This window comes from Sceloporus occidentalis, unplaced genomic scaffold (genome assembly GCF_023333645.1).
Source record: "Sceloporus occidentalis isolate IW3139 unplaced genomic scaffold, rSceOcc1.0.p SCAF_3, whole genome shotgun sequence".
Lineage (NCBI taxonomy): Eukaryota > Metazoa > Chordata > Lepidosauria > Squamata > Phrynosomatidae > Sceloporus > Sceloporus occidentalis.
In genome coordinates this window covers 81,957,499-81,984,307 of record NW_028316983.1, presented here as the reverse complement: position 1 = coordinate 81,984,307, position 26,809 = coordinate 81,957,499, and the positions used below count along the sequence as shown (strand labels likewise).

Here is a 26,809-nt window from a genome sequence, read left to right as displayed (position 1 = left end):
AACAGCCCATTTATCCTGGAATCCAGTAGACATTCTCTTTATATTTTTAGGATGTGTTTTTTAATATCCATTTTTAAAGACACTGTGTCAGCAGTTTTATTGTTGATGTAAGTTTAGGCAGCAGACTGGCTTTAGAAACAAAACACATACATTTACCAAATTCCACCAAACAACTTGATTTTTAGTGGGAAAATGATGTAAATGATTAACATAATTACCAAGAGATTATTGCAACTGTGAAACAAGGTATTTGCAGCAAATGTTGAGGTATCTTCTTGATTCAGTCATGTGGGCAGAATACCATGAAAATTAACTAGGAATGCAGCTTGAATGTTTGAGAAGAAACAATGGCTGCTTAAGATGCTGAATTCTCCCAGTGGCCTTTGTTAACAGGGGTGATCCGTGCCCTGGAAAAAGAAGTTTGAGTTGTGAGAAGACAAAGCCATTGAAGTGTTTATGTTCCACCCTTCATCTCTGAGCCTCCAAACAAATGTAGAATATTTGGCTAGTTGGAGTGAGCAACCCTAGAACAGTGATGGGGGTCTGTGTTCTCCCTCCTGCCCCAGATATTGGTGGACTACAACTCCCATCACTTTTCACCATTGAGTATGCTTCCGAGGGCTGACAGACGCTTCAGTCCAACAAATCCAAGAAGACTACAAGTTGCCCTCCCTCAGCTATCCAACAAGTTTTATAATGGAACAGAGGTGTGCATCTACTTTGTCCATAGTGTGATTGTCATGAATAGGAACTGCACTGGAGATAAAGCAAGAGCTTTATCTTTATTTCTGTGTGAGAAATGAATGATACTGAGAACCATCCTCTTATAGGTCACCATCATCAGTACTACTGCTGTTACTACAGTAGGCCCTCTACATTCGCTGGAGTTCAGGACCCCCATGAAAGTGAAAAAATCGCAAATCTATATTTTTTATCTGAGAGAACAGCTCTCTAGTGATCTCTAGATTCTCCAGTGCATCTCTATGGCCATCATCCAGCAGAAGCTGACCACAGAATTGCACTGGAGGACATACAAATGCCTAGAGAAGTGCTTTTCTCTATGAATCACTATCTCCTACAGTGTGACTGTGTGGTCAACATCTATTACAGTTGTACAAACAGACCTAGAGAGTACCTACCATATATACTTGACTATAAGTCAACTTCATGGGGGCAGGTTTTAGGGCCAAAATTATGGATTTTGATATGACCCATGGATAAGTCAAGGGTAAAACTTCAGGGTATGTAACAAAGGATGATGCAAAGGAAAATGATGCCGAAGAACTTAAAAATTCTGGCAGTCAAAGCTGTTTGTGCTAAAGGCTGGATGGATGAGAGACTAGAAGGGATCCATGCTTCTTTTTGGTGCTCCCAGGATGGACTAAACTCTTGCCTTTTACAACTATTCAGAGAAAGGGGATTGCTCCTTTTACACATATATATACTAATATTTCTAGACTTATACATGAGTATATACAGTACTAATAAAATTCACAAATAATCAAATCCACAAGAGTAAAAGTTGCAGATGTGGAGGGACAACTATTTGTATTTTATTATGAAATATTATGCCTTAGTACTTGAGGTTAATATCGATTGTAGTATTATGGACATCTCAGTGTTCTCCAAACTGCAAAAGAGGTCTTGTAGCTCCTTTGAGACCAACTGAAAGAAAGACGCTGGTAGCATGAGCTTTTGTAGAATGGAGGCTACTTCCTCAGAAGCATGTTTGAAGACACTTCTGTTCTTCAGACTAACTATAAAGACAGAATTTTTATCCTGATATGAAAAAGGGGCCAAACTGACTGCTCTATTCCTTCCTATTGCAATTTAGGAAACAGTAGTGCTGCTGCCATGCAGCAGTAAGCATCTACATTCCTGAAAGGTAATCTGGATCTTCCAATTCTGGAATTCATTTTAAGAATTCAAATTAAATTGGAATTCAGGACAATTGAGACATCAACTTGAGCAGTAAACAGGAAAAGAATGAATAAGCAAAACCCTCTTTATGCTTATATGAAACCTTCATTCAAAGCACCTTTTTTCCAGAAATCATGATAGCTCATCACTATTTTACTTTACTTCACTGCAGTAGATTGGTTTTGTAAACTGTCCTAGATAATGTTTGCTAATGGGCGGTCATACAATTATGTTTAAGGTCTAAAACATTGCAGAAATAATCCAGTTTGAGACTGCTTTAACTGTCCTGGCTCAGTGCTAGGGATTCCTGGGAACTGCAGTTTACTGTGGCTCCAGAGCTCTCTAACAGAAAAGGCTAAATATCACAAAACTACAGTTCCCAGAATTCCCTAGCATTGAACCATGGCAGTTAAAGTGGCCTCAAACTCAATTATTTTCCCAGTGTGTTTTGGACCTAAGATAGCCTAATGAAAATTTGCAATTGTACTTTAAAGGTAAATTGAAATCCAAACTTGGCATCCAGAACAAGGGATGTAAATAAAGCCAAGTGGGCAAATTAAAAATCTAGTGATGTGTTCAAATAGAATTTCAATTTCTTAAAGAATTTGGAGGATTTTACGTTAGCTACCTCCCTTGTACATATGCAAGTGTAAACTTACTGCAAGTATTTGTCTCTCTCCAGATTACTAAGGTAACGCCGTGCTTCATTCATATAAAGTGAACGATATCTGATCTTCTTTGGATACTTTTCATGCTTAGTGGCATCGTATCGACCAACTCCAACTGGGTTCTGTAAGGTGTAAAAGTAGACAAGTAACAGCTTTTGATAGCTACTGTAAGTAGTACCAGTAAGCAGATGAGCAAAGCCTTCAAGTACCCACTTCTTACATAAACACTGCAGAATGTAATATGGAATCCATAGGGGAGAGATCCATGAGACTTATGCATTCTCTTTGATTACAGACATTTCTAATGTTATTGTGGAAATGCATAAGGGAATATTTGCACAGCCACCTGCTGCTATTCCCCATCTGTAGCCATTCAAGTTTTGCAGTGTGAAATTCTTCATGAATGTTCATCTGTGTGCAACATTTTGAAAGATATGACCATTCTGGTTCTGCTGTCTAAAACAGGCATCTACCTTTACTATTCGTCCATCTATAGAAACTTGATAGTGTTTTGTGCTATCATTGTAAGTGAAATCCTCAATTTGGAGTCTGGTAGCACATAATTGAAAGTTAAAAGAATGTTTGATCGCTGATGCAGTAAATCTGTGCTTCTCAAGCAATCTAGTGTGGCAAACCCACATCTTTGTATCTCTCACCTGCCAGCTTCTGGTACTGTATTTGGGCACATTGGCTATACCTGTTTCTCTCCTGAATACTTCCATGGATTTAGAACTGATGGCTTGTAAGCTGATACCAGACCACTTTCAGTTAAGTAGACACCAGGCTTAAACTTTCAAAGTTTCATTAAAGCAGGAGGTACCATATTAAAATTTGGCCAAAATGGCTGTAGCAAAGCCAGACTGGTAGTGGGTAAATTCAAGATTCGACCATATTATGCCAATTTTAAAATCTCTTCATTGGCTGCCAATTAGGTTCTGGACACAGTACAAGGCGTTGGTTATTACCTTTAAAGCCCTACATGATGAGTTCAGCTTACTTGCGGGAACGCCTTCTTCCCTATAATCCACCCCACACACTCAGATCCTCTGGGAAGAACTTACTGCAGCCAGGGAAGACCAGGTTGGCTGCAGTTTCCCAGAGGCCTTTTTTTTCTGCCACTCCTAAAGTGTGGAATGACCTGCCGGAGGTGATCCATCATATTAAGAAGGCAGTCAAGATGAATCTCTTCTGGCAGGCTTTCCCAGACTGACCTCCCATTCCCTGTCCCCCCATCACCCTGTTATCTTGTCATTAATTGCTCCTCCTTATCACAAGTGGTCTCTCTCCAACCCGCCTCTTTTAACTCTTTTAACTACAGTATTTAATTTGTATTTGTATTGTTATTGTTTTTTTGTGTTGGGGGAATAGGGATTGTGTTTGTAAATGTTATGTAGATTATGTTTTTATTATCTAATTTTACTATGTATTTTATTATATTAACTGTGCTTTGTAACCTGACTCGATCTGTTGAGAGAGGCGGGACATTATTATTGTTGTTGTTGTTGTCGTCGTCGTCACTGAGTGCTAGAACACAGATTTAGCATGCAGAAGTTTCAATGTTCAATCCCTGGTTTGTACAAGCAGGGCTAGAAAAAACCCTATCTGAAGTCTTGAAGGGCCTCTGTCAATCACAAATGCTAGATCGTCAGGCAGATTTCTATGTTCCTCTGTCCCAATATTAAGCTTCCTGTAATCATCTGATTGCTCACTATGTGAAGCAGGATGGGCTCTGAGCTGACCTGGCTCGGATGTTGTTACAATAACATTGCTTGAAATTATTACAATATCATTGTTCCCTTCACGGAGAACCACTGATGCTCTTAAGTAATGTGATACAGGAATTGAAAGTAGTATTGAGAAATGATCCCAAAGTAGGTGTGCTAACTGGAGAATGCAGTACAGGAAGACAGGTGGTGGGAGGGAAGTGAACACAATTTACTCTTCTTTCACCAGCTGAGGATGTGGCTGGGTGGGATAACTGTGGGAGACCACTTTCTGAGTTTCCAGACCTCCCCCATCAAGTGATCTACCCTTTCAGGCAATAAGAATCAGAAGAAATTTATAGCAACTGACATACACAAGCAGGACCATTCCCAGAACTAATTAATTTGTTGTGTCATTTATTTATTTATTAATTTATATTGTGCCCCTTCTGGAGGGAACCATCTCACATTTCACCCAGCCAACACCTTCTACCTTCCTGTATGGGAGATGAATTAAATCAAATTAGACAATTAGCCCAATTAGGCAGAGCTTGGAAAAGATTGCACTACAATGGCCACTGGCTATGCTGGTTGAGGGACTGATGAAATTAGTTTTTCCAGACTGTCCAGCCAAGAGAGTAAAGTGTGCACTGACTGGCAGAGGCCTGCTGTGGTTTCAGCCAACGGTCAACTTTCACTGGAAACACTGGGACATTTTGCATATGGAGGGCAAGTTCTCTCCAGCTGAGCAAACATGGGCACTGTTGCTACAGATGCTGCTGCAAAGGGAGGCTAACTCAAACAGAACAGAGAGAGCTTTCTCTAACTATCTAGCCTGCCACGCTTGGAATTGTATAGACAAGAGCAGCAACATTCTTTGGCCTTATTAAGAGACCCTCAACCCCTAGTCATACAAAAATATTTTCACTTATTTTTGGTAACTCATTTGAACCCAGGGCCACTAAATCCAAGGTCTCTGTTCTTGGAGTAGGTCTATTTATATCTACTGCCAGTGTCCTACGCACTGTTCTGCATGCAAAGCAATTCATTCTTCCAGTTGTAATGTAGTCTCAAACCAGCTGCCTACAGATGAATTCAGCTTGACCCCCATTACCTGCAACACTTAATCACCACTAGTGAAGTTCCCCATCAGTTATTTAAAAAACCTTAATTCTTGACCTCTTTTAAGTCCCCTGCTCTCTAGCATCAAGGAGAAAAAAAGTACCTGGGAGTCCTTACCTGTTCCCTAAGTGGAAGTGAACTCTTTCAAAGGAAGCTTTCCCTAACTGTTTGAGTCCTTCTAGCTTTGTTCCAGTTCACCGCAGGAACCCAAAAAAGATGAATGCAGATGATACAAGAAAGGCCACAAGGAGAAGGAGGAACAGTGCCAGAGCCATCCTTTTTGGCACATCATTATTAAAAGAGATTTCAGGAAAGGAAGACTACTTTAAAGGGTCCCTTCCATCCAACATAAAGTAAGGTGCACTTTGACCTTCTTCTTACACACTTTACAGTGTGAGCTTATACACATGCATTTGGAAATAAGTCCTACCATCAAGCAAATGCCTATACAATTGTGATCTCAATTTGGGGACTGTGTGGGCAAGTGTGAAACAAATCGATTACAGAAATTAGTCAAGCTTTGACTAGAAGAGATCAGAAACAGTGTAACCTATGCATGGATGCTATATTTTCGTGTATCCCTTTGTGTATTGTCTGTATGCTTTGTGTAATAATCTGGAGAAACTATTGCTTTAAATTGTTATTGTTATTATTGTTGATGGTAAATTTATGATGTATTTTGGTTACATTAGTCAGGTAATAGCATTCTAAGGCATTTTGGTTAAAATTAAATTGTAAACATGAAGCAGATTATCTATGGGAGAAATCTAGTGAGGACTAAAAGTGAAATGAACAAGATTGGAAGAAGTAAAATGACTATTTTTGGCCAAACAAATAAGTGTCAGTGCAAATCTCTCACACATGCATACTCTGCAAAACACACAGCAGAAACAATGTTTGTTTTTAAATATCCATATAGCATCAGTTATCCAGGAGCCACAGAGGTTTAGATGTTTGCAACATTATGATCCCAGTCACACAGAGCTTTTCTAGAGCAGCATCAGGGATGACCATTGCTGTATGGAACAGTGATGCTATTGTTTTAGAGAAAGAAGTATAGGGGAAAGTCTAGGACTCCATAGGATATTGACATGGCTGCATCTGCACTGCAGAAATAATTCACCACTTTAACTGCCATAATTCAGTACTATGGCATTCTGGGAACTGTAGTTTGTTGTAGCACCAGAACTCTGACAGAGAAGGGTAAATGTCTCACAAAACTACAATTCCCAGAATTCCATAGCATTGAGCCATGGCAGTTAAAGTAGTGTCAGTCTGGATTGTTTCTGCTATGTGGATGCAGTGGAATCATAGTGCTATAATTGTGTAGTGTGAAAGGACTCTTTGGAGTTTATTACATGGGAGGCAAAGCACCCAATCCCATGGATAAATGGGCACTTTGGCATTAACCTGACATTAACCCATGCAAAAAGCAGCAAAATTGTGCCACTTTTTTAACCATGTAAAGATTTTGCCACTTTTTGCATGGTTTAATGATGGGTTAATGTCAAAGTCACACAATGTCATCTGAAAACAATCCCACCCTTTTCAGTGATTTTAACACCATTTATCCATGGGATTTGGACACTACCCTCCTGTGTGATAAACTCCTTATAGACTGGCCTTTGTCCTATGTGAGACTGGCTTTGAAAAATTTTCAGAAGCTACCCTTGATTTTAGAAGTCAGCAGCTGACTGCAGGGAACATATGATGACTGCTAAAAACTGGCTACTGCCTTGTTTCCAGGCTTGATTCTAGAGGCTTTCTTCATTTTGTGGCCACTGGCAAACTCTGGAATTCCCTATTGTGGAAAGATAAGCTGTTTTTTTCTTTGTTGTCCTCCTTCCTCCAGGCGCGCAAAGAGTCAAAGGTCTTTTAATTCAAACAAGGAAGGGCACCTTAGGGAAATTATTGTGTTTGATCAAAAAAGAAACTTTAACTCGATGGGTCTGAAGAGTATTTTATTTTATTTTATTCGGTGTACTTTTTAAAAGTGATCTTAATTTATTATTCTTTTATTCCTTTTATGCTTTTACTGTAGTAGCACTATTTGTAAGTTTTTCAAATCCCATCCGTGGGAGAAAAATGATATATAAATAGCAGTTAAAGTAGTGTCAGTCTGGATTGTTTCTGCTATGTGGATGCAGTGGAATCATAGTGCTATAATTGTGTAGTGTGAAAGGACTCTTTGGAGTTAATTACATGGGAGGCAAAGCACCCAATCCCATGGATAAATTAATTAGTTAATTATGGATTAATTAGTCCTGCAAGTTCTAAATGACTAGCTGTGGGGTTCTATAGGGCTGCCTTCTTCTTCCTGAATAGGCTTGCCAACTGAGATCATCTCTAGAGACCCTTTTTCAGCACCACTTCATTTCAAGCTTAGGCTAATATCTGCTAAAGAGAAGATGCTAGCCATTCACATTCTGGAACTTCCTCCTCAGATATGTGAGGCTAGCTCAGCATTTCTTGACTTGGGCCCTTTCACACCACACAGTTATAGCACTGCGATTCCACTTTTAACTTCTATGGCAACATCTTATGAGATCCTGGGATCTGCAGTTAAGTTTAATAGCCCTTTCATTTGAAATGTTGTTCTATTTTAATTTTGTTGGCATGAGTTGACAAGAGGCCTGTTAACAATAAGGCAATATAGAAATGGGAATGGAAAGTGGTCCCCATTTCATAACCAAGGACTTGCATAAAAAGTATGGAAAGTTGGTGCCAAGTGCCATGCATTCTCTAGAGCATTTTTTAAATGATCCTCACACCCTTTTTTGCAAAGAAACTGGGGTACATGTACATGGTTCTTCTGTCCCCTGCTTTTCTCACAACAAGCCTATTGGATTGGTTAGCCTAAGATACACTCACCAGACTAAGGTGAGCTAGCAGTTGCTTCTGAAATGGCTTTGAACCCAGATTTGTCCTTCTCTGAGGCAAAGTCTGACCACTACCATAGTCTAGTTTTTTTTTTTGAACGTATACCTAAAAATGATCCCAAAAATGGTTTTAAGGGAGAATCCAAGAGAAGGAACACTGTATGTGTCTTGCTCTTTTCCCACCATATTGCTTCTCACTTACAGCACTTCCAAAGAAGAGACGCAATGCCTTCTTGTCAAATCTTTTAGCACCAACCCAGAATGGTGGTTGGTTTTCAAATTCTTTTCTCTTGATAGGCATTATGTTATAGGAACCTGGGCCAGCTCTGAACTGTAAGAGATACATAAGCAATTATTTTTGAATTAAGTCATCATCATCATCATCATCATCATCATCATCATCATCACCATCATCATCTGCATTAAAACAAAACATCCAGTTCATCCTCACCAGAGCACAGAACATCTTTCTGGAGAAGATATGCCCAATTCTATGAGCAAGATACAAGATTTTGCTGTATATTCTACTGGTTCCCCATCATAGTGAACTTGTGTGACTGAGTGTCAATCACCATGAAAGCAAAAAAGCTAACCAACAATAGGGTAGCAGTTTCTACACATTCATAAACTCCTCTCTCTGGTGGGAGTGGGAGGGTATAAGAAAGAGCAGCATGCTCCAAGCTGAGATTTACAAAGTGATTCCAAGTATCAGACAACTGCAACACAGTTGGGTAGAATTTTACTTTCTGGCAGGGAATGCAAGTTGAAATAGTAATGTCAATGCTGTCATTCTGCCTTGCTCACAGGTTTTCACAGGAAGGACGGGGGCCTAAAGAACATAATTTTCAGATTTTCCACTGCTGTCTGAACTTTTTCCCCCCTTTCTAGAAAAAAAATCTTAAGGAGCAGATAGACTAAATAGCTCTGCAAAGTCTTTTTGTTAGAACCACTAGGAGCCTTTCTTCTGGAAACACCCCTTGGTGAACAAACATAAATATTTTAAAAAATCTCACAGTGTGGATCAGAAATGGCTTAAACTCTCTTGTCTCCACCTAGTTATGAAGCTGCTATCACATCTGCCTGGTTTGTTCAGATGCAGTTCTGCATTTACCTTAGCCCAGTGGCCAAGAGAAAATCTTTGGGTGGTCTGAAATCCATGCTGGTGTGTACTAGCAGCATTTTTAAATGCTTCAAAGACAACAGAAAGGGGCATTAAAGGGGTCCTTTTCTTTTCTTTTTTATCTGGTACCACTTCCCAACCACCTCGCTGGTTAAAGAGGACATCAGTGCTGGTCTAGCCATAAAGGAGCCCTGCAAGTCACCTACTTGTTCATGTGGACCTAGGCCCACCGTAGCCCAGAAGATCCGTTCCGTTGGGTACTTAGGATACCGAGCAAGCGTGCTGAAAACTCCATGTTTCCTTTTTTCTTTAGTCTCCAGTTCTTCCAGAAAGCTCTTGACCTTGCTCTTACTCAGCTCAGTGGGTTTTTTCTAGCAGCATTAAACAAGGGAAGAAACTCATTTGGAGAGAAGAAAATGCTTTCAAAGCAGAAAGTTGCCTAGCAAATCTGTCTGGTGGAACTAGCTACAAATCACATTTGGATGGCTTCAGGGAACTAAAGCAAAGAGAGGCAACAACAGCAGAGGATAGAAGGGGGGGGGGGCAAGAAGCAGGCTTAAGAAGGGCCTACTCCTGAGTCTGTTCAGGATAGGCCTGTCCTTAAATAGCTTGCAGCCCTCAGATGGGATGGAAGACCCCATTCCATTGCCAGTCCAGTCTAGGGATGTAATTTTTCTCGAATTATCTTCTCAAAGGAAGTAAAGAATAAATTTAGGAATGTTCTTCCTGTTAACAATTCTTTGAAAACCACACAGTTTTCAAATCATCTTCATAATTCAGGCCTGTGCAAAATTTGTACATGGTTCTTTTCTGCAGAAAACAGCTTTTTCTGCACACACACAAAGATGTAAAAAATAATGATAATGAAGATGCCTCTTCTGGATGTTGGTGCTTTTGAGATTAATCCCTTTTAAGGAAAAGATAATTTGGATCAAACCCACTGCAAGTCATTAAGCATTAATAGTAGTCATTGGATTTTGAACCCAGTGTTTTCAGTGGCTGTTCCACTTAGGCTGGGATCATATACACACATACCTGAAAGTAAGTCCCATTGAATTCATTAGGATTACTTCTGAAGAGGCATGTATAGTATTGCACAATTAATCTGTTACTGGTACAATTAACTAGGAATTGCTTCCATTCAGTAAATGGAAAAGATGCACCAAGCCAAAGTCCACAATATCCAAATTATGTTATTATTAGACCTGGAGCAATGGCTTGTTCCCCTTTGCCATATAATATTTCCAGAGACTTACACTGCTGCCCATGGTCTAAGTGCTAGATAGAAGAATTAAGAGCAGTATTACAGTGTGTACATTTCAACTCTTACACAACCTACTGCATAGATAATTCAAAACTACTACATTTTACGCCCTAATATTGTTTCTAGGCTGACTTATTCAAATAATAGACTCAAAAAGTGCTATACTGTTAAAATTTAACATATCTAAAATAACATGTTTTTTCTCTTTTAAGTTTAAAGTGTTTATCTTTTTCTTCTTCTTTTTTAAACCCTCAGTGGAAATCTCCTTTAATTCCATAATTCCTGAAATTGGTACCTTTAAAAAAAATCAAGACTGGCAGGAGGATTCACTGGGAAATCTAGTCTTTTCAGTCAAACTGAAGACAGGCAATATTATGTGGTAAGGTCCCTATCACTAGGCAAGACAACTCAGTTAAATTATTGTTTTATGTACAGCGCTGTGCAAATCTACAGCACTATATAAATAATAATAATAACAAAAGACATTTTAAAATATCTGCTCAAACAAAAAAATAAAAAATAAACCTTAGGCTAGGTTACTTGATGAAATTTGGAAATGAGCTGTCAGAGAACTCTGCTAATTTATTGCTTTTAAGAAGGTGACATATAATACCATCAGCGGGCAAAAATGCAATTCTGAACAGGCATGTATAAAGCTGATAAAATCCTTTTATTTTTACTCTTTGAGATGCAATCTCTCTTTTCCCCTGAAAGCAAAGCAGGTACTTCAGGTGGCAGATTTTATGATGGAGGATCTCATAACAATTGGCAAACCACAGGCAGCCAGAACTGTGTGTGCCATGTAACATCCAGTTCAATTCCTATGCTAAACTGCTACCCATTTAGTGCAAAGCAAGATACTGGCCTGTCATAATTGCTGAAGGAATTGTCAACTACTAATCCTATCAGACTCTAAAAAGTCTAGGTAGATGTGGAGAGAGGAAAGGTTCCATCTTGTTCTTTGCCTGATGCAGCAAAATGTCTTGGGTGGGCCCTGTGAAAAAACTCATGCAAGCAAAGAAGATGAGCACACATACATCAGTAGCATAATGTCCACACTTTATAGGCTTTGACCTGTCTCCTGTGAAGGTTTCATAGGGGCCTTTCTTGCTGACCACCCGTTTCAGCATTTCATCTATTCCATTTTTGAGATTGTAGGTGCCAGGTCCCAAGCCGCTCCCCTAAACATCAATCCAAAATTTAGAAAACAGACATTTTTTTAGCAGTTAGAACTGTTCTTTTCTCCAGGCTAAACATCCCCAGCTCCCTAAGTCGTTCCTCATAGGACATGGTTTCCAGACCCTTCACCATTTTAGTTGCTCTCTTTTGGACACGCTTCAGTTTCTCAATGTCCTTTTTGAATTGTGGCGCTCAGAACTAGACACAGTATTCCAGGTGGGGCCTGACCAAAGCAGAATATAGTGGCACTGTTACTTCTCTTGATCTAGACATTATACTTTTATTGATGCAGCCTAAAATTGCATTGGCCTTTTTAGCTGCTGCATCACACTGTTGACTCATGTTCAATTTGTGGTCTTCTTGGACTCCTAGATCCCTTTCACGCGTAGTTTCATTCAGCCAGGTGTCCCCCATCCTATATCAGTGCACTTCGTTTTTCTGCCCTAAGTGCAGTACCTTACATTTCTCCATGTTGAATTTCATTTTGTTAGCTTTGGCCCAGCTTTCTAGTCTATTCAGGTCATTTTGAATTTTGAATGCGAATGGATGTTAAGTGAAACACAGGAAAGTGTGTTGGTTTAATTACTTTTTTTCAGTCTTTTTGTATGTATCAAGTAAATACTTTAATACAGAGTAACCCCAGAGAAGGGGAACCCTCTGGTTGCTGAATTGCAGCTGCCATATACCCTAGCCAATAGAGCCACTGGTGAAGAATGCTTGGAATTGCAGTCCAAAATATCTGAAATTCCTATCATATGATTCCCACTTTAGAATACAGTGTTGCTAGAAAAATCCATTCCTCCATCTCACCCCAGCTACTGTGACAATTGTAACTAAGCTCTGATTGGACAGGGCAGCATGGGAAGATGTGACCAATGGTGTTATAATGTCCCTGCTCATAGAAAAGTCTCAGTGCTTTGCCCTTGACTTTTCCATATCATTGGTTAATTGGAAAGACTAAAACAGTCAAGAACAGCTAAGTGCAGAATTAAGAATCCAAGCTTGCCACATGAGGGAACGCGAAGTATTTTGTAGTTTTGCTGTCCATAATTCCAAGGGCAGATGCAGAGCATTTTTCATTTTCTTCCAGGTGGATGTAAGGATTCCCATAGGTTCCTGGCCCAGGATAACAATCCTATGAGGAGGGGTACAAAGGTAAATCAAAAAATGATCATCACTGAGCAATCATTATAGCAGTACAATGAATGTTTTTGCCTAAACTGTTCCCCAGAGTCCCAGGTGAGCCATAGGAACAGTGACAAAGTGAAAGCTTCTTACAGCTAAGACAACCATGTTGGCTGCAGGAAACCCCAAACTAATAAAACAAATAAAACTTTTATTTATATCCTGCTTTTCTGCTGCAAAGCAATCAAAGCAACTTACAGTTTAAAATACAACAAATATACAATATAAATATATCTTAACCCCCCTTAAAAAAGAATTAAACATATTATTATTAAAATTTAAACTGTTAAAAAAGAACTACTAAAAGCCAACAAGCTAATGGGCAGTGGTGGGAATACATAATGTAGGGGAAGATTTTTTTATATAGCTGAGTGGATCTATTCAGGAAAGGCTTGCCAGAAGTGATCTGTCTTAACTGCTTTTTTGAAGCTGTCCAGGCTGGTGATTTGCTGGATCTCCTCTGGCAAGCCATTCCAGAGTCTGGGAGCGGTTGCAGAAAATCTCCTCTAGGAGGTTGCAGTTAGTCTGGTCTTCTTTGGTTGCAATAAATTCCTCCCAGAGGACCTGAAAGTGCAGGGTGGATTGTATGAAAGTAGGTGGTCCCTTAGGCCCTTATCACACATGAAACTGGAACTCCAATCCAAAGCCATTCCGAAGGGAAGAGGAAGCAGAGTCAATCTGAATCCATGGCAATTCATGTGATTAATTATCACACGTGAAGAGCGAAATTGTGGTCATTCCTGAGGTGAAGCAGAGCGAGGGCAAAATAAATGATCACACCATGCAGATTCAACAAGTTGAATTGGCACCCTTGCACATGTTCAGTGGGTCTCTCAACACATCGGGAACTTTTACGATTCTGGGGTGAAGAAGAGAGCCACTTCCTGTTTCCTGTTTAGCGTGAATGCTAGCGTCACGTGAATTTCCTGTTTCACATGAATGCTAGCCATGCATCGTTCATGTTATCCCTCCCAGCCATATGTGAATGCAGCCTCCATTCTTCCTATCCCTATTAATAATAATAATAATAATAATAATAATAATAATAAATTTCTTTCCTGCCTCTCCTCAAGGCTTGAGGCAGGGTACCCAAAGGAGAACAAGGCACTGCAAAATAAATTATTATTATTATTATTATTATTATTATTATTATTACACAGTGCCTTGTTCTCCTTTGGGTACCCTACCTCAAGCCTTGAGGAGAGGCAAGAAATTATTATTATTATTATTATTATTATTATTATATTTCTTTCCTGCCTCTCCTCCAGGCTTGAGGCAGGGTACCCAAAGGAGAACAAGGCACTGCAAAATAAATTATTATTATTATTATTATTATTATTATTATTATTACGCAGTGCCTTGTTCTCCTTTGGGTACCCTACCTCAAGCCTTGAGGAGAGGCAAGAAATTATTATTATTATTATTATTATTATTATTATTATTATTATATTTCTTTCCTGCCTCTCCTCCAGGCTTGAGGCAGGGTACCCAAAGGAGAACAAGGCACTGCAAAATAAATTATTATTATTATTATTATTATTATTATTATTATTATTATTTATTTTGCAGTGCCTTGTTCTCCTTTGGGTACCCTGCCTCAAGCCTGGAGGAGAGGCAGGAAAGAAACTCTGTTGATCCAATCCTAAGCTTTTATTGGCAAGTCTTCTTCAGAGGGGATTTACCATTGCCTTTCTGTAAGGCTGAGGGAATCTGTCTTGCTGGAGGTCACCCAATGGGCTTCCATTGCTGAGCAGGGGTTTGAACCCCCTCCTCCTAGAGTCTAAAGGGGATTTGCATTGCAGAAACAATGCAGTTTGACACTGCTTTAACTAGTGGAGCTCAATGCTATGAAATTTTGGAGTTTGTAGTTTTGTGAGATATTTAACCTTCTCTGTCAGAGAACTCTGGTGCCACCACATTCTACAAATTCCAGGATTCCATAGCATTGAGCCATGGCAGTTAAAACGACAGAATTATTTCTGCAGTGCAGAGGGAATCCTAGTCCTGCACTCAAACCATTATACCACAACTGGTTTAGGTAAGTCTAGGTTTGCAATTTTTATTTATTTTGGCAGGGCAAATGTGACAAAAAACAGGCATTAAACTGGTGGAGCATTTCCAAGTATGGAAACACAAACACACTGCTGTGGGGAACAGCTGAAAAAGACAAAAACTAAGGGGAGGCATGATAGCACCTGAAAGGAGGGCATACAAAAAGGGGAGTAGGCTTATTTGTTGTTGCTCCAGTAGGTGGGACCCCAATAAACAGCAACAGGGGAAAAAAAACAACTAGATCTTGACTAACCATTTAGCGACACTTCCTAAAGGTGTGAGCTGCTGGACAGGAGACCAGATTGCCATCAGGAGGGCCCTCTTCCACTACTGGTATTAAACAAGCCAGCATGGTGTAGTGGTTTGAGCATTGGACTACAATTCTGGAGCTCAGGGTTCAATTCCCTGCTTGGCCATGGAAACTCACTGGATGACCTTAGGTGAGTTACACACTCTCAGCCCCAGAGATCCCTGTGATATGGTCATCTTAGTGTTGCCATAAATAAAAAATGACATCAAGGCACAAGCAGCTACCACAACAAATTAGCCTAGAGACAGGACTGCCATCTGTTAAGTTGCATTCTGTAGTTGCATCCTGCACTGAAGAACCTGCTTTGAACCAGGGGCTTAAACTATCAGTGGTTCCCAAACTTTGGTCCTCCAGTTGTTTTGACTTCAGTTCCCAGAAGCCCCAGCCAGCTTAGCCAACAGTTTGGAATTTTGGGAGATGTGGTCCAGAACATCTAGAAGAGCAAAATTTAGGAACCATTGAGCTAGATGTACTTCAAGATCTTTTTCAGCTTTATATATTGTAATCAAATGAGAGGAACAGAATTTCCCTTTCCCTCCTCATCTTATAAATGTTGCCCTGCAGATATGCTGGACTACAACTCCCATCACAGCTGGAAGGTATTCTCACACTGGAGGGAGGGAATTAGCTTGGATAAATCTGTTATAGGACAACACAAAAGCACTCCTGGATATTTGATACAAAAATTAAGAATGAAAGAAATATAATGACAACACAGTACTTTAATTTGGATTACTTCGAAAGTAATGTCTCCTTCCAGAAGACAAAGCTGCAGTAGTAATAAATGATTTCCACTGTGAGTCACTCTTGCTTCATAAATACTAATATCACTTTAGAGATAAAGATTTTTTTAAAAAAAGATTGCAGATTATATAGTGCGTTACATTTTTATATCCCAGTTTCATGAGAGAGAGAAGACATCTCTTCTCTCTGTGTACCTGGCTTTACACAGACTATGATGAATGTCAAGTCTATCACAGCACCAGCTCTCATCTTTGCACTACAATACCTGGACTTTCCTACAACGCAGACTTCTTATTATTCCAGGGCTAGTTTACATGAAGGAGTATATTTTGGATTCCTTGCTGGCAGGAGTGGGCAAACTGTTGTCCCCAGCCCTACCCCAGAGGATGAGAAAGAAGAGAGGCAGGAAAGGTGCAAAATGGATTAAGTAATGGAAGGAGAGGGAAGCTTTCTGCAAGCATACAACTCTGGGATTGTCTACATGATTAAAATAAACCCCATTCCAATCAAATAGAGTGTGATCTGGCCACACACAATTCAAAGGTTTTTTGGCATTTTGCTGGGTGGATAGACCTCCACAAACTCAGCTGAACAAGGATTGGCAGTTTTTACCAGAGTATCCACAAGTATCAGCAAGGATGTGCATTATCGAACATGTGGCCATCTGTCTGCTTTGCATGACTGTGCATTTTCAACAGAAGGAGGACAAGTAGATACACGTTTGCACAGGAAAGTGAAGACAATTAAGTGTTGATGCGAATGTGCAAAAATCTGTGAGCTAATCTACACATAATATAATTATGTGTAGATTAGTCCACAGATCCCTAGCAAGGTGATCTGCCCCCCACTGAGCAGCCTGTCATACGGGAAGGAAGTTGCATGGTGGGAAAAGTCAGGGAAAGGGTGGCAGAAAGGAAAGGCACCATGATGAAAGGCTGCCAGAAGAGAGGAATGGGATGGCCTACCCATTCTTGGCTCCAGCCCTAGCTACCACTGGCATGCAGGTGCCTGAAGAAATGTAACCCTTGATGGGGCAGGGGAGATACCCCACCATTGCAAAGCAGTACACTCTAGGATAGTAGGAAGATGTCCAAAGTGTATGCAAAAGAGCACAAGAGGGTGAGTGCTCATAGTGACCAAAGCACTACCTCTCCTTTCACTTTGGCAGGGTGGCAAGTACCAGTATGTGCCCTTCAGATGCTGTTGGGCTGCAAGTCCTGGAAGCTCTATCTGGCATAGCCAGTGGAGAGGAATGCTAGGAGTTGCAGTTCAGCAACATCTGGAAAGCTGCATGATTCCCACCTCTGCATTATGGTACTGCTATGCAAAATTGTTTTGTCTAGTAATTTCCTCTCACTGTTTATAAATGAGGTTGTTAGATGTTAAGCCAAATGGACCCTTCTATTGTAAAGAGAAAGCCCACTCACAAATGGCGGCCTTTCATGAGGAGAAATCATAGCATCATACGGTTGGAAGAGACCACAAGGGCCATCCAGTCCAACCCCTGCCATGCAGGAAGTGCCATATCTTGATGCTTTCACTGTCCACCTATTTCTCTCTTCCATTTGATGAGTCACAGGCTCATTTGGGTGGAAAATGGGGGGGAGGAGGATGGCACAATGAAGGAATTTGTCAAAACTGAATGTTTGATTCATGATACTGATTTTAAGGACCTAAGATATAAAGTTTAAGAAGCTGCTTTTTGGGCTGCAACTCACAGAATCCCCTAGCCATCTCGGTAACTGAATTATTGTAGTTCTAATGTCCAAAAAAGTAACCTTTCCATATTCTGCCAGGGCTCTCTCTGCTGAAGTAACAGTATCTCTAATTGGCTTTAATATAACATTTCCCTTGTTAGAGGGAACTGTTACAGGAACTGTAGCAGAAATGTATGAGGAAAGAAACTTTCAGTCAAGTAATGTAGCTTACTACCATGGGAATTTTGATTAGAATAGCCTTTTCTTCACTTAGACATGCCATATATTCCAGTTATGCTGGCTAGGAAGCAATAGTATATGCCAGTGCCATACCATATGTACCAACATCACTGTGGCACTATATGATATGTATATGAACATAGCATTTGCAGTATCTTTACTACACCAGCCATGTTTCACTAATAAACAATTGTCTTTCACAAAACAAGGCTTTTCAGATGTGGTGGATTACAAATCTCATCACTCCTGGTAATGCTGGTTCTAGTCTAGTACATCTGAAAGACTTCCAGGTTGCAGCAGGCTGATGGATCCTTGTTGCTCCCTTGGAAAACCTTAATTTTAGCAAAGATAGAAGTCAAGATGTACCCTAATGCGGTCTTTGAATCTCACTTCTCCAGTATTACATATCCCTCTAATACTGTGAGGACGCTTCTCTTGAAGTTCCAGAAAATCTTTGTAGTTGTAAGTTCCTGGGCCCAGTTTTTCTTTCTTGGAGAGAGAGGAAAGATTGAGAAACAGAGACAAAGAGGTTAAAGTAGTGCACATGTACATCTTTAACACCCGTTCTCTGGCTCTAAAGGAGGTTTGAGAAACAGCTACACATACCCTCTTATGTTCCCAATGTGGCAAGGACAGGCCCAATTAATCCTCTATTGTCCCACTTTTTCAGATGCTTCTTTTTTTAAAAAAAAACACCATATTCTCTCTCCTCCTCCCACTTTGTTTTTGGATTATTTCAACTGCTGCAGTCTGAGTTCAAAGTGTAAAACTCTTTAGCACTCAGACAACTCATGGGAGGGAGTAGGCTCAGGCAAAAGCAAATTTCTGCATCCTCACCTAGCTTGTGTGATCTTCCTCATTAATAACTTTGGCAATCTCGACCATATTCAGATGTTACTTAGCCACATATGTCTCAGTTTCAACAGTGAAATATTGGAGGATATGGTTGTCTGCATGATATCTGAAATGGAAGCTAAATAGAACTAGTGACACTTCAGGATGCTGTCTGAGCCAGAGCAGTAAATGGCACCTGAAGCCAAGCACATAGTACTACTGGCCAGTGAAGGTATGTTGGCTCCCAGGGGAAGAAAACTGAAAGATATCTCTTCCATTTTCTAGCAGTAGTAAAATCATAATAAATAATAATTTACTGTACATGCATAACACCTCTGATCTTCTGCCTGACTAGTTGCTGCACTGAACCTAATGGCAGGACCAGCCCTTTGCTCACCTCATTCCTCCTGAGGTCCTGCAATCTGGGATGCATCAGGCAAAAGAATCACAGGAATGGGATGAACAGAATACATGTGGCTTCACCCATGCAGTGATTATTAGAGATACCTGCTCACCAAGTTATAAAACAGTGATCCTAATAAGTAGAGGTTGTAAAACAGCTATTCTAACAACTCATATTTGGGATTAAGCTTCCCTGCATTGCCCTAACTGTGCTCCATTTCTCACAAAAGGAAAAGGAAAGGGAAGTCCCTTTTCAACTCAACTCATGTGATGTGTTAAACGTCACGAAACTTTCTTTGGTATTTAATAGGGATAATGTTCTTGACTCAACAATATAAAGGAATAGAACAATGTTTGGAAAATAATCTTAAACCTGTTTCCAGAATTAAAGGAGATGTGTGAATTCATACTTTTAGCTGAATGGGGGAAGTTAATGATTTCAGCCTTTGATTAAACCCATATGGCAAGGAGATGGAAGCCAAACACTCACCAGAAGTTTTTCTCTGAAGCATATTTCCTTAAAATGAAAGTGGGGCATTTGAGTGAGTCTTGCTGCCTCCTGTGCTTTTGCCCAGCTAGAGCTAGAAAACTGCTTCTGAAATGAAGTAGCAGAACTGAAGCCTCCATAGTCAGTGCTGTAGGTACCTGGTCCTAATTTTCGGTTCTAAGAGAAGCATACAGGATTATTATTGTTGTTGTATGTATAGTGCAGATCTGTCAAAGGGAAAATGGCATGGAAAGTCATCATTAAGTATGAGGTAAAACATCTTGTAATCTGTAGTGGGATATACAATCTTTTTAGGCCTAAGGACCATATTCAGTGTTGGCTGGAGAGTCAGGGATACAGGAGCACACACATGTGCACACCCATACATGCAATGGACTGTGTTATTCACCTCTTAGTGCAAATGCACAACATGCACACACCTACCCTTGATCCCTGTGAATACCCACTTACTATGTAAGTCTTAGGTCTAATCTGCACTGGAGAAATAATGCAATTTGACATTGCTTTAACTGCCATGGCTCAGCTATGGAAGTCTGAGATTTGTAGTTTTGTGAGAGATTTAGGTTTCTCTGTTGTGCCTTCTCTGTGACACAACAAACTACATATCCCAGAATTCCATAGCATTGAACAATGGCAGTTAAAGTGGTGTCAAACTGCATTATTTCTGTAGTGCAAATTAGACCTTACTCTTAAAAAAGAATTCACTCTAGTCGACATTAATGGCTACCCAAAGGTCCACAGAGCCAGCTCATAGTGTCTCCTAGAAGATGCCTTGACCTCTATCACTCAGAAAGGGTGCTTCTAAAACCTAATCCTAGAGTGTCATCCTGGAACTGTGCAGCACAGCCTTCTTTATCATAAGGATTGCTAATACTATACTACCCAGAACATACATAGTCTTGTCTGATTTTAGAAGCTCAGCAGAGCCAGGTGTGGTTTATACTTGGATACAAAACCACTAAGGAATACCAGGGATCTCCAAATAGGGCTGACACCCTGAAGAGCCATTGCATACCCTTCAAGTATCCTGATTTGTCAGGGACAGTAAAATTACTCCTCTGTCATCACACTTTTCAACTGCTTTTAAAATGTCCCAGTTTCTCTCCCTGTCACTTTCTCCCTCTGTCCTCAGCTTATTTCAACTGCTGCAAACTGAATTCAAAGTGCAAAGGTAGGGTGCACTCAATTTACTCAGCAGGAGGGAAAGTACATGAAGGGATGGAGTCTTGCCCTTTCCAGTAGGCTTAGGCAAAAGAAAACTGCTGCAGCCTTTCCTAGCTTAGGTGTTCTTCCTCATAATTTTTGCCATCTTGACAGCACTCTGATGTTGCTTGGCCAGATGTGTACTAGTTTCCATCTCTGAAATTTTGGGAAATATGCTCTTTTCATTAGATTTTGGCACTGAGAGAGTAGAAAGGATCTTGGAAGCAACAATAAAGAGTGGGGGGACATAGACCTAAGTTGCCCACTTTGGCTTTTAGTGTGACCAAGACTCAGAAACCAGTTGCATCTTTTGATCAGTTCAGATAATGATATTGCAACTGTTGAACAGAATGACATTTATTCATTGGATTTATAATGGGATTCTAGGCAGCTTGAACATGTGCGCATGTGCAAACTCACAAAAGAGTCCTCTGTGAATAAAGAGTTGCTGGGAGAGGATTCTGAGTGGCTGTAGTAGGGACAGAAAACACTTGTTTAATTGTGTTAACCTGTTCTTGTTCACCAAGAAACACAACACATCTTTGTGCAGGTAAGATACACTAAGCTATGCACTCACCAAGTCTGAACAAACTGTCTTGGAGTATGGAGCTTGCAGGAACGTACTCGGCCTCTTGACATTTGGATAAATCGCTGACACATCAAATCTATTCAGAGAAAAATAAAAGAGGTAAAGGACCCTTAGGGACCATTCACACTACTATATAACCTGCTTTCCACCACAGATTAAAAGTGGGGTGTTCCCACTGGCGTCGGAGTTTTCATACCAGGATCTGGGGCTTGCACACCCGATCCAAGGCAAATGCCCCTCAGAGCAGGCTATTTGAAACCAGAGTTTCCCCCATTTCTTTTTGGGAAACCTGGTGCAAAGTGAATGTGAACATGGTCCCAATCATGATCGGGTGGCGTTCAGGGGAAGGATCAAGGTCAGAGGCTGGGCAGTGGGTGGAACATGCCTCCCCTTTCGCATCATTCATGTCAACATTTTTTGGACATATTTTGGACATGTTTTTTACAGATTATGCCAATACTGGTACTTTTAGATTGATAGAATGTGTGAATGCTTGTGCTACATATGTGTGTATAGGAAGGAGACCTTGCTTTGTGGAGGAAATGCAGCTAAAAGACCAGGGAAGGGGAGCTTGCTTTGGGGGGGAAACGGAGACAAAACAGAGACAATTGATAATTTGACAGAATATGTGAACTTTGCTTGACAGCATATACGAGCTTTGCTGCTAGATTTTTAAAATAAAGGGGGGAAAGCACTCATGCCGTTGACAAATGGCTGCATGACACGTCACCATTAACATAATTTGATTGACAACCAGGAGGCTCCATCTTTCTGAAGTGTGAACATTAGCGGGGTGAATTGCCCTGGGGAGGTGCGATCGGGGTAAAGGTAACGGGAACATCATTTCAGACAGATTCGGTATGGGGATTACCGGATCTGCCCAGATCGATCTAGAGCAGATACACCAGTGTGAAAGGGACCTTATACTTTTATTTGCATTAAAATCAGACAGCACAAATATTTTCAAAACAATTATTGACACATAGCTTTTTGTGGGTTTTTCGGGCTATGTGGCCATGTTCTAGAAGAGTTTATTCCTGATGTTTCACTGGCATCTGTGGCTGGCATCTTCAGAGTAGGTGCCAGCATTCTCTGAAGATGGCAGCCACAAATGCTGGTGAAACATCAGGAATAAACTCTTCTAGAACATGGCCATATAGCCCGAAAAACCAAAAAAAAAAAAAAAAAAAAAAAACTATGGATGCCAGCCATGAAAGCCTTTGACACTTTAGCCCAGGCTCCCTAACCTAGTGTACCACAGATAGAGAGGGCACATGACTGGAAAAAGGGTGAATAAGAAGAAAAAGGGAAAGAGAGAGAGAGAGAGGAGGCAAGGAACAGGATCCTTGTACCTTCCCTAAAAACAAAGCCTAGAATTTTGGAATTTGTAGTTTGTGAGGTGTTTAGCCTTCTCTGTCAGAGAGCTCTGGTGCCACAACAGATCCCAGGATCCCATCGGATTGAGCCATGGCAATTAAAGTGATATCATAATGCATTAATTCTGCAGGGTGGCATCAGCCAGTGGGAAAAAGCCTGCACATGCTCAGAGGCTTTTATCTCACATCTTTTAAGAGTGCTCCTTGAGAAGCCCTGGCATGTACATAACCTTTTACAAACACACATCTACACACACAACAACCCATTCCTCTGTATGTTGCTGAATCACTTGTTACCTGGCTGTTTGACTCCCAAATGGGGCTCCTGTGAAGCCCTTGGGTTCCATCCTCCATCACCTACCCACCTGGAGAGAGAGAAGAAGGAAAGCTGACCTCCGGATTGGAGGCTGCCAGTGAGAAGAGTTCTGGAATGTCACTGCCATGGCAATGCCTGACGCCTGACCTTCTGTTGCCATGAGTCTGGGAGGGACTTCATAGCAGTCCCTGCAGCTCACAAAGCCTGCTGTGCCCTAGAAGCCTGATCAAGTCTGCATGGAAGGAAAGCACTTAGCCAAATCATGACTTCCACGCCAGTCTTCCACTGTTGTGGTTGAGTGCCTTCCAGTCATTTCTGACTTATGGCAACCCTATGGTGAACCTATCATAGGGTTTTCTTTGCAAGATTTGCTCAGAGGAGGTTTGCCATTGCTTTTCCTTGAGGCTGAGAGACTGTGACCTGTCCAAGGTCACCAAATGGGTTTCATGGCTGAGCAGGGAATTGAATCCTGGTCTCCAGAGTCACAGTCCAGCACTCAAACAACTATGTAGCACTCAAGTAAAAGTTCTAGAGAAATGGACAACCATTGTTGTTCTTGTTTTAAACTTTACCACTTGCACTGATCTTACTTCACTCACTCACTCACTCGTTCATTCATTCATTCATTCATTTGTTCAATTTATACCCTGTCTTTCTCCTAGAATAGCAACTACATCTACAGTTTGACACCACTTTAATTGCCGTGGCTCAGTGCAATCAAATGTTAGGATTTAAGTTTCGTGAGATATTTAGCTTTCTCTGTCAGAGAGCTCTAGTGTCACAATTACAAGTTACAATTACAAATGCCAAGATTCCATAGGATGGAGCCATGACAGTTAAAGCAATATCCAAGTGCATTAATTCTGCAATGTAGCAACAGCCAAAGTAGCTGGACTAGTAGCCTCCCAGTCCCAAGTATATTTTTAAGGTCCCCAACCCTCCCCTTTCTCCTGGCATTTCCAACTTCAACCATAGCTTTTTGTGCCATGATAAACCTGGCAATTTAAAATAAAATGGGACTGATGTGGTGTCACTGGTCAGTGTTCTCAAGCTGCAAAGTATTGCTTTGTGAGGTATGGGGTCTAATATAGTGTGTGGTGATGAGATGACTGAAGGTGCATCTACACTGTAGAAATAATACAATTTGACACTTTAACTGCTATGGTATAATCCTACACAATCCTGGGATTCGAAGTTTTGTGAGGCTCCAGCACTCTTTGGCAGAGAACGCTAAAAACTTTGTAAAACTACAATTCCCTGGATTCCATAGGATGGAGCTACATTATTTCTACAATGTAAATGTATCCTGTGTGTGCCTTGTTCTTTTACTGGCTTCTCCTCCCCCTTTCCTCCGATTTGGCATTATGATTTTCAGGAGTTTAACAGGAACACCGTGTTCTTATCTACTGTGGCAATGTATCAACAAGGTGATGCGACAGAATGGGGGATTAAAATATCTGAAGGTATGGTGCCCCCACAGGGTTGACAAAAAGATTGTATGTACAGCGCTGTGTAAATTTACAGCGCTTCATAAATAATGGTTAATAATAATAATAATAATAATAATAATAATTCACTGAGTTCACAGCCTCTGCCTCTAAAGGGATAATATATTTAAAGCAGGAGATTAAAGGAAAGTGGAAGAACCAGATTTTAAGACTCATTAATCCTGTGTTGAAATAGGGGTATTTTGATATGATGGAAGTGCAGAATAGCACTTTAACTGCCCCCCACATATTAATCCCAGAATCCCACAGCGTTGAGCCATGGCAATTATAGTGGCATCAAACTGGATTATTTCTGCCATGCCAGTGCAGCCAAGGCCGTATAGCCTTTCTTTTCTCATGCAGAGCCTCACTGTCTTCTGGTTAGATGGCTAGAGAAGCTCCGGATCTGTGCCACACTGATGTAGTAAAGTAGCAAAAGTGAGGTTGATTGTGACAGTAATCTTTTCTACATCATAGTAGTCAGCTTGCTATATTTACTGTCCCCCTCTATTAACTGGTAAGTTTCTCTTTCTGTCCCCCAAGAACCTTTTCAGCTTCTTTTCTCCTTAAGCAGGGAACGAAGAGAAGGTGGGCAAAGGGGTTGCTTTAAGGAAAAGGGTAGAGCCCAGCACAAGAAGAGGGCAAAGCATTTTTATTGGGGGGAAATATGCCAAGCAATGGAGACCATCAATAACAGGACTTTATTTCCACCCCTCTGATCCCAGTTTTGGAAAGAAGCTGAATTATGCATGTGGTAAATTCCCATTTGGTCATGAAACCCAGTGGGTGACCTTGGGTAAGTCACACTCTCTCAGCCTCCTCAGCAGATGGCCATGGCAAGCTTCCTCTGAAGACATTTGCCAAGAAAACCCCATGATAAATTTGTCTTAGGGCTGCCATAAGTGAGAAACTACTTCAAGGCACACAGCAACAACACAGCAACAACAACAACAAAATTGTGGGTAGCATAATAATACCCTCATCTGGTTTCCTCCAGATTTTAAAATATCCAAACAATGGTTCTGTTGTCTCAGTCTATTTTCCGGCAATTTCCAACATCAGCTATAACATTTTATTCATCTCATTCAAAGGGGTTCTTTTTAATTCTCAGACGTATTGGAACAATATGTTCCCATCTCTTAAATAAAGTATTGCTACAGTGTAAAATTAAATGTCACTTTTGCACTACAATTCTATAACTATTCCCCCCTAAAAATTCAAAGAGGAGAAAAATTGTATTTCAAAACATAGAAACATCTCTATTGGTGGTTTGATTTTTTTTTAATCCTTTAGAAGAGCCCTGGTGCAAATACAAGAAATTCCTATGAACAACCTTCCAAAAGAATGGAACGAGGGGCTATGGAGGTGATGTCAACTGGAAAAAACCCAAAGAGCTCTGTTGTGGAAACTGGCACTTTTTAGACTAATCTAGAAGAGCCGTGAACAAAGGAGCAAACAAGTAACTGTAACTTGCTCTATTATATGGTTTTCAGAAGTCAAATGCATACTCCATTCTAAACCTGAAATTCTAAATCTTTAATCATAATAGGCAGAGATTATGCATAGTTAGGGAAAGCACAATCTACTCTGCCTGTTCCAAGCTCTTTGTTTTGCAAGACATGTCAGTTCTCCACACTGTAGGTTTAATGCAAATAGAATAATAGAATCATAGGATCATAGAGTTGGAAGAGACCCCAAGGGCCATCCAATCCATCCTCCAGCCATGCAGGAACTCACAATCAAAGCATCCCCGACAGATGGCCATCCAGCCTTTGTTTAAAAACCTCCAAAGAAGGAGACTCCACACTGAGGGAGTGTGTTTCACCGTCAAACAGCTTTTACTGTCAGGAAGTTCCTCCTAATGTTTAGGTGGAATTTCTTCTTTAGTTTGAATCCATTGCTCCAGGTCCTATTTTCTGGAGCAGCAGAAAACAAGCTTGCTCCATCCTCAATATGACACCCCTTCAAATATTTAAACAGGGATATCATGTCAGATACTTCCTGAATAGGC

At 40.6% G+C, this 26,809-nt stretch overlaps 1 protein-coding gene across 1 annotated transcript; it reads right to left on the bottom strand.

Annotated features, from left to right (window-relative positions):
• Positions 1–297: 297 nt before the first annotated feature.
• On the bottom strand, positions 298–23,342 carry CIMAP2 (ciliary microtubule associated protein 2). Its single transcript, XM_089518673.1, has 10 exons — positions 23,293–23,342; positions 21,608–21,695; positions 19,810–19,983; positions 18,450–18,572; positions 12,862–12,990; positions 11,714–11,857; positions 9,619–9,783; positions 8,495–8,623; positions 2,580–2,710; positions 298–407 (listed from the first exon to the last, which is right to left on the bottom strand). Exons 1-10 carry the CDS (start codon positions 23,340–23,342, stop codon positions 356–358), a joined length of 1,185 nt encoding a protein of 394 aa, XP_089374799.1. The 3' UTR covers positions 298–355.
• Positions 23,343–26,809: the final 3,467 nt, after the last annotated feature.